General features: G+C 42.7%; 1 protein-coding gene across 1 annotated transcript; it reads left to right on the forward strand.

The window, feature by feature from the left end:
- The first annotated feature begins 7,036 nt into the window (after positions 1 to 7,036).
- On the forward strand, positions 7,037 to 8,346 carry LOC104947953 (uncharacterized). Its single transcript, XM_010774078.1, has 2 exons — positions 7,037 to 7,150; positions 7,520 to 8,346. Exons 1-2 carry the CDS (start codon positions 7,082 to 7,084, stop codon positions 8,276 to 8,278), a joined length of 828 nt encoding a protein of 275 aa, XP_010772380.1. The 5' UTR covers positions 7,037 to 7,081; the 3' UTR covers positions 8,279 to 8,346.
- Positions 8,347 to 8,928: the final 582 nt, after the last annotated feature.

The following is an 8,928-nucleotide window of genomic DNA, read 5'->3' on the forward strand; positions in this document are numbered from 1 at the left end:
CAGCATACACTTCAATAAACAAACAATTAATTTTCCAATACTTTCAAATAAACAAATAAAATCACAATCAGGTTGCAAGCTTCATTAGGCTAAGCCGTAAGCCTACCTACACTCTGTTCATGTTGTGTGCGAGGAAGATGAGTTTGTCCACATTCTCAGGTAAAAGTGAACTTCTGGTCTTCTCCATCGCTTGCTGCCGGCTCTTCTTCACCCCCCAAATGGTCTGTAGCTGGTGTAGATGTTCATCCAGGCGGACAACCTTAAAATCAAATAGCATTTTATTAGTCACTTGCACAAGATAAAGTAGTGTGGCATAATAATAGCAAATATAATTTAAATAAAAAATATTAGTCCAACCTCAATATAGACGAGGTCCTTCTTCTCGTTCGGGAGGAATTTTAATTTTGGGCTCCAAAAGTGACAGTTTCCATCTGCTGTCGATCTCCGTGACGAGGGTCTTCTTCATTTCTCTGATGGCAGGGCTGTCATCCTCCTCCGGTGACAGGTGGTGTCTCTTCAGGTTAAAAAGCATTTGCATTGTTGCAGACAACGACAAGTTCTCCTCCTGAGCGCGTGATTAGGGGCCCCAGCACTTCTGCTGTCTCCTGTGCCAGTTTCCACTGGTCTGCTGTCAGGTCCAGGGTGCGATCTGCTTTCTTCATTATGCTGGGATCTGACAAAACAGATGTCACTGGCCACCAGTCGGTCAAGCATTTCACATGTAGAGTTCCATCGAGTAGCGAAGTCATCATTTATTTTGTGCGCTACAACATTCTGCTGCTTTTGTTGATCTTTCAACGCAGCTGTCGCCTTTGTACTTTTTCTGAAGTGTCCCACGAGATTCCTGGCAGCCGCAACTGTGCGACGTATTCTGTCCTGTTTTAGGGCTGTATTTATGCACAGCTGTAGCGTGTGCCCTGAGCAGTAGACCCCTTGAACGTTGCCCCATTTCTCCGGTTCTTTCTTCAGCGTCTCCGTGCACAGCTTCATGTGGCTGGCATTGTCGTGAACAATGGCTACTCGCTTGTAATTTGGAATGGCAAAGGCGTCCGCCACTTCTCCAAGCTGTTCTGCAATGTTGACTCCCGTATGGTTCACCTCCATTACTTTGGTTTCCAATACGAAGTTACTGAGTTCCCACTCTTATAAAGTGACAGGTGACAGCCATGTACGCCTCCATACGCACCGAGGTCCAAATGTCCGTTGTAAAACTTACGGCAGTTGAATTTTGCGTGACGTTCGCGTTCGTGACGCTGTGAGTGAAAGCGATGTCAGGCGTCCAAGCTGAGATTGTATATATTTCCGCATTTTAACATTGCAATTAAAAGGCATAAATATAGTATAAGAATATGGCAATTCGCCTTTATTGATGGCATACATTTAGAAAAAAAAAAGAAAAAAGAATATCCGAATAACTAAATTGAAAACCGAATAGTAGGCCAACGACCGAACATTCGGATATTCGGGTACAGCCCAATCTAACGTCATCACACGTTCACTCTGGAGTTTAAAGGAGCTTTCACTTACCGCTTTAATGACTAAGTGGGAAAAAGCTTCTTTTTTTTTGTCATCAGTTTTTATGCAACATTTATTTTTGTAGAGTCCATCAACTTTCCCAAATACAAACAGAGTCTCATTTATGTTTTGTAGTTATTAAATAGCACTTTCATGTAAGGACATGTATTCTCATAAATATTGCGCTGAAAGGTAGGAGAAATTGAGTTTGCACAAAAACAGTTTTCGAGTTTGGTGTAACGACTGGTGCTAACACAGGCAGTGTTTTCACCCTCCATCTGAAACCAGAGCCCAGTCTGCTCTGATTGGGTAGCTGGCCGGCTGTTGTGATTAGTCAACCGCTTAGAGATCTCCTGCCCCTTAGCCTATCACCTACAATTTGTCGGAGTGCTAGCCAATAGAAGCGAGAGTATTGCGAAGTGATGTCAATATCTTACGTATGACAAAGGAGTCCAATGGAGTGGAGGAGTGTGGGAGAGAAACTCCCTCAGGAGAGAACTTTGGGATGTTAGCCTTTGCAGACCCTTTACATGCTCAAAAAACCTACAGAACACAATGCAGGAAAGGGAACAACCAAAATAGAATAACAGGTATACAGAAGGTATAGAAAACAACAACAACATTTAATTGTTACGTTGTACAGCTCATGTCATAAAACATGTTTTTTGGTGCAGAGATGGAGCACTAAATAGATCAAATTATATTCTGTAATAAGGTCTCAATTGTAATAATATACATATATTTCATTACAAATAAGGGAATAGAAATGATGTTATCTCAGTCATCTGGTGCACCTTGCCCACCTGTGTCCCCCTCCGTCATGACTCCACTCAGGAGAAACTTCCCGGTAATTCCTCCTTGTTTCTTATAAAGGGGGTGTGGTCTCCCCTGTGTAAGGCTGGCATGTGTAGGCTAGTTGCACAAGATGGCGTCTATCAACTTCCGGCGGCTGGGTGTGAGCTCGAGTACTTCCGGTCTTCGGTGTGGAGTTGTAAGACAGCTTTTATGTCCGCAGCTCTACTTGCTTGGAACAGTCTACAGCTAAAATTGAAATTGAGCAATTTTATTTCTCTGATTGTTTGTAAAGCACGTCTAAGTGAAATGCTTTCTGAAACTATGGGTATTTGTAAATGTTGATAAGTATGTCAATATGTTGTATGATATCCTCTATTGTTTGTTTTTATGTTGTTTTATGTTTCATGTGGAACTTAAATTGCTGCAGGTCTCCCTTGTAAAGAGATCTATGATCTCAAGGGACCAATCTGAATAAATAAAGGTTTGAAATGAAATGAAACATTAGTGTACCACACAGAGGTCGCGTTAACCGAATATATTCCGTCTATGACGGATTTTTTTTAGCAATGACGGAAAAATCTGAAAGCAGTCCGTCATTTTGAAGGATTAGAACAAACACAGAACAGCGCCAACGTTTCCCCGCAGCAGGGCTGCGGTGTTATGCCGTTATGTCGTTTCCAGACCTAACTTTGCCGTACAAATCATTGAAATGTCTGGGAGTTTTTTTGCTTTACGCTGTTGCGTGCTCCCGCGAGGTGCAGTGGGTATGCATAACACCGGTGTTGTGCCAAATTATGCACTCCCGGCGTGAAATGCACCCCTTGTCACGAGAACGCGCATGTGAAAATGATACCTTTACACCTTAAAACGATGCTTAAAACGAAAAGTAAACGGGTTTTTTTAATGGTAATTTGCAGTCGTTTAGTGGTAGGCTAGCAAGTCATGATTCTTGTGTTTAGACTTTTCGCTCCGTATTTTGATGGTTGAGGTGTTGCAATATACGTTGGTCAGGGGGCCCCTGACCAACGTATATTGCAACACCTCAACCATCAAAATACGGAGCGAAAAGTCTAAACACAAGAATCATGACTTGCTAGCCTACCACTAAACGACTNCTTTTACAAGGGAGACCTGCAGCAATTTAAGTTCCACATGAAACATAAAACAACATAAAAACAAACAATAGAGGATATCATTAAATTGCTGCAGGTCTCCCTTGTAAAAGNAGTCGTTTAGTGGTAGGCTNCACGCACGCACGCACGCACGCACGCACGCAATAAAAAGAGAGTTCATATGTATTTACTGCATGTATGCATTGATGAAAAATAAGCCATGTGCAGTAATATAGAAAATTGAGGATGCAACGCATTGGTATGAATCGTGATGCATCGTGATGCATCGGGATATCGAATCGAAGACAGGATAATCGTAATCAAATCGTGAGACCAGTGAAGATGCACAGCCCTACTCTATACTAGTACTTTTTAAAAAGTTTGAGAAACACTTTAAACTTATAATATGAATTTAAAGTGTGGCATTTTACAAATATACTCACGGACCACTAGGGACCACTCTTTGAGAAAGACTGCACTATAGGATAGGCAGTCTATCTTAGTGATGGGAATTATGGCTCTTTGAAGGGAGCCGGATCTTATGGCTCCGTTCCTTTCAAAGAGCCGTTTTTTAAAGGGGGCGGGGTTACTAGGTTTATAATAATCACCAGGATAATGATTGAGTGTATTGCCAGACCTAATGTCAATAATCTGCATTGTAAACATGGCACAAGGTGGCGCCATATCCATGTCATTCATGTCAGTGAATGTACTACTTTGAATTTACCCTCTGTAAGTGTTAAGTAAATAAAGTTGCCTTGCCTTGAATGAAATTCACGCAACTCTTAATATTAGATACTGTGTTTTTAAGTGGCGATGGACATTATTAGTTGACCCTGCTTTAAAGTATATTTTTGCCTTTACAAATGGTGCGCTTTATCACTGTCTCGGTTTTGGTTGAAGTGCATCCAAGTGCTGCTGCATTTTCGCGTTTGGCTCATTTTCTATCCGAACTACACGTCGTCTACCTGTCCTGTACCACTTGTTATGACTTATCTCTCTCGCGTTTTCCGTTAAGACCCACCCCATCTCACTCCTCGTACTGAAACAGAGTAGGGGCGGGTCTTCACAGAATACGTTTGGAGAACAAAATCAAGCTTTTTAAAAGGCGAATGGATTTTGGCAGGCAGTGAGTGCGGACCAACGATTGAACGATAAAAAGAACGGCTCTCACCAAGGATGACTCGGTTCCCCTCGTTCGTACCAAAGAGCTGTTCAAAAGAATCGGCTCGTTCGCGACCGACACATCACTAGTCTATCTACAATTCTTATTGACAAAGTCAGTGGCCACCGTAGGATCCTCAAACCTGTGTGACGTTCCATTCGGCATGGTGATTTTGAGAATCGCCGGGAAGAGGAGACCAAACTTCACATTTGGGTAGGAATGCGGAATGCGCTTAACTGGGACAAACGCAGATCGCTTCTTGGCAACGGAGGACGTATAGTCCGGGAAAATGGAGATTCTCTTGTCGTTGCAGAGAAGAGGAGAGGATTCACCAGCCCGCTGTAGGATCAGGCTCCGGATGTGAAAGAAGTGTACCCTTACAACAAAGGGCCAATGTGGGGTACCCTCCTTGGGCCTCTCTCACAGGGTCTGATGGGCACGGTCGAGTAGAGGCTTCTCGTCCAGCTTGAGCAAGTCCCGGAGCAGCTGTGCGAAAAAATCAGTGTCACAGGGTCCCTCCAGTCCCTCTGGTAAACCCATCACACGTATGTTATTCCTCCGGGACCTGCCCTCACGATCCTCACGTTTGTCATCTAAGCGTTTCACTTGCAAAGTTAGCATGCCAACTGTAGCTTCCAGCTCGTCTATCCGAGTGCTGTGGTCAGTAGCAGCTTGCTCCAGATCTCGCATCGTCGCTTCGTACTGCGCGCTGAAGTGGTTCAACTGAGCTCTTCAGTTCTTGTCTCACAGACAATATTTCAGAGTGCAGATTCGCGGCCGATGCATCAATTTTCCCGAATATGTAATTCTTGAGAGACTCCATCATCGACTGTAGCAGCAAGGCATCTAGGGTGTCACTAGCAACCTTAGCAGTAGCAACCTTAGCAGTAGCAACGCTAGCCGAGTCAGGAAATTGCGAGGCTTTGCGGCCTCCTTTCGCGGGGTCTTGTTTTGGCCGAGTTGAAGTCATTTTGGCCGGTCAAAAATCTAAATAATTGAGCTAGAGTTCACTAGAGTAGTTTATAAGTACTTTATAAGTTGTTGCATACTATTAGTGAGCCAAACTGCACAATGAAAAAGTGTTTTAAAGTCACTAATCTCAGAGCCGTAAGGGCCTCCGTGCTGCTTAGCCCCTAGCAAAAGCTAATCTGACAGCATTCTTCAGAAGGCTTCTCTGCAAGAAAAGTAACTGGGTTTGTCTTTCGGATGGAATGTTTGATTACAAGCTTTTTGATGGTAAAATGAGACGTTCAGGGGACAGAAGCAGAGTTGGTTGGTCAGAAGCAATTCTCTGGCCAAGTTCTTCTGATCAGTGTCTGACATCAGCTCAAAGCTCTCCTGTGTACGGTTATTTGCCACACAAATAATCACAACCCAAGTTGTAAAAGTTTCTGCGTTTATCTCCTTCAGAATTGATTTCAAAATACTTGTTTTGCTTTAAAGGTCTACATTTTCTTGGTCCTAGCTATTAATCAGATTTGCTTTTAACCTATGAACCCTTTATAACCCCTAGCTCATCTAGTAGAGGCCTTTTATTTATTCCTACAGAGTGGAACAGCCTTTCAGAAGACCTGAGGGAGGCAGAGAATGTTTGTACTTTTCAGAGCCAACCCTTTAAATGTTGCTTTTAATTTAATTGTAATTTAATTGTATTTATTCTTATATTATTCACGACATGCAACATTATTCACTTCTGTTGGTTTTAAGTGTTTTTATTGATCACAAAGTTATGTGTTGCTCTTTCTGTCTGTTGATTTTTGTTTTGTCTGTGAAGCGCTTTGTGTTACAGTAGAACGGATCAGTAAAGAGCTGCAGATGAGCCTGACACCCAGAATCTGAGAGCCAGAGGCCAGCAGCACCCTGGAGAGATGCCAGGTTTATAGTTTCAGTTAGTTAAGCATCTCCAGATCAATAAAGTGTAGATACCATTTTATTCTTTAGGTGGAGAGTGGAGGAACATTCTCTGGAGCCTGGATGTGATGAGAACATTTACTGCAGTCTATACCCTGCAACAAAGCCATTTTTCCAATCTTCTCTGTAATGGAGTTGTTGAATGCACTGCAGGAGAGAAATTCATCATTGTAAGGCTTCCTACGATCACATATCGTTATTTTAACGGGTTCTTTGGTACTGTGAAAAGGAGCAGCAGGAACATGTTCCACAGTAATGTGATGTACACACATGTCCTAGCTTTTTAAAATCACAATGAACTCGAAACGGGGCGCAGCTTTTAGAGGTTCACGTAACACCCACAGTTACCTATAGATAGTCAGCAATGTGCTCTTTATTATTGTTTGGTTTGTTTATAAGGTTTGTTTATAAGGCTATCAGGATGTTGTTATGGCCACTAGTTTGATAAACACTTTTCATTTGGGGAAGCTAATTTAAGAAACAAAACGATGTCTAACATGAACAATATTACATTCTTAGATTTGCCACATACAAGCATTTCCTTGCCTTTTGGAAATTGGTGGAGCCAGCAGCCAACACCAAGATGGTGCGGATCACCAACGCCAAGGCATCCTCTGCCAGCAGCTCGGATTCCTCTCAACCATCAACAACGGTAAGCAGCATACAAGCATGGATGTATATTAATAATTATGCACGCTGCGCACTATACCACCGTTTAACAAGTGCATCACATCACTCACAAAACACACACACACACACACACACACACACACACACACACACACACACACACACACACACACACACACACACACACACACACACACACACACACAGAACAACAAACCCCAGGAAAATGTGTTACACACACACACACACACACACACACACACACACACACACACACACACACACACACACACACACAGAACAACAAACCCCAGGAAAATGTGTTACAACTGTACCCGGTCTCCCCTATAACAGTATCTACAGTATGCCTAACACTTATTTGTTTTCACAGAAACTTCCACCCATAGATGAGCTGCTGCTGTTCCTCATGCACCTGTCAGTGGGCCTACATCTGAGGGATCTAGCAGAACGGTTTGGCATTCACCGCACCACAGTCAGCAGAATTATTTCCACCTGGACACACTTCCTCTACCAACTGCTTGGAAGCAAACGTCTGTGGATCCCACGCGAAGTTGTCAAAGCTCACCTTCCACCAGAGTTTTCAGCTTTCCCTGACACACAAGTGGTGCTTGACTGCACTGAAGTATTCTGCCAGACTCCATCATCTCTCCTGCTGCAGAGTGAGGTGTTTTCTACATACAAGTCGCATGCTACATTCAAGGCCATGATCGGCATGGCACCACATGGTGCCATTACATTTGTGTCTGGTCTGTATGCAGGATCTATGAGTGACCGGGAGATCTTCAAGCTGTCTGGCATCGTGAGCCTGCTCACACCAGACATGGCGATAATGGTCGACAAAGGGTTCCTTGTGGACAATCTGGTTGAGTGTAAAGTGTACCGGCCTGCCTTTCTGCACAAAAAAACCCAAATGAGCAGGGAGGATGTCAGGCAGACTCAATCCATTGCACGTCTGAGGGTCCATGTGGAGAGGTGCATCAGAAGAGTCAAAGAGAACAAACTATTTGACAAAGCCATACCACTGTCTGTGTGTGGAAGCATTGAGGAGCTCTTCAATGTGGCTTGCTTCCTGGTCAACTACCAGAACGGACCGCTGGTAAAAGCATGGGCAAGCCTGGGCAGCAATTAGTGATGGGAATTATGGCTCTTTGAAGGGAAAATAAGCGAAATAATCACCAGGATAATGATTGACTGTATTGCCAGACCTAATGTCAATAATCTTCTTTGTAAACATGACACAAGGTGGCGCCATATCCATGTCAGTGAATGTACTACTTTGAATTGACCCTCTGTATGTGTTAAGTAAATAAAGTTGTCTTGCCTTGAATGAAATTCACGCAACTCTTTATATTAGATACTGTGTTTTTAAGTGGCGATGGAGATTATTTGTTGACCCTGCTTTAAAGGATAGTTTGCCTTTACAAATGGTGCGCTTTATCACTGCCTGGGTTTTGGTTGAAGTGCATCCAAATGCTGCTGCGTTTGGCTCATTTTCCATTTTCAAAAGAATCGGCTAATGAATATAACTAATATATATATATTATATATAACTAATGAATTATAACCTCAAAACAAATGCACACAAAAATAACATAGGACAATACATAATATAATAAATCCACAATATGATAACATATGATGTAGTGTGGTACACTAATGTTTCATTTCATTTCAAACCTTTATTTATTCAGATTGGTCCCTTGAGATCATAGATCTCTTTTACAAGGGAGACCTGCAGCAATTTAAGTTCCACATGAAACATAAAACAACATAAAAACA

The sequence above is a fragment of the Notothenia coriiceps genome, unplaced genomic scaffold (genome assembly GCF_000735185.1).
Source record: "Notothenia coriiceps isolate Sejong01 unplaced genomic scaffold, NC01 NC01_scaffold00013489, whole genome shotgun sequence".
NCBI lineage: Eukaryota > Metazoa > Chordata > Actinopteri > Perciformes > Nototheniidae > Notothenia > Notothenia coriiceps.

Bases quoted from the DNA above. Each gene is read 5' to 3' on its own strand.
- LOC104947953 (XM_010774078.1), top strand. From the start codon at position 7,082: ATGGTGCGGATCACCAACGCCAAGGCATCCTCTGCCAGCAGCTCGGAT. The intron at 7,151-7,519 runs GTAAGCAGCATA...TTGTTTTCACAG, and splicing joins CCTCTCAACCATCAACAACG to AAACTTCCACCCATAGATGA.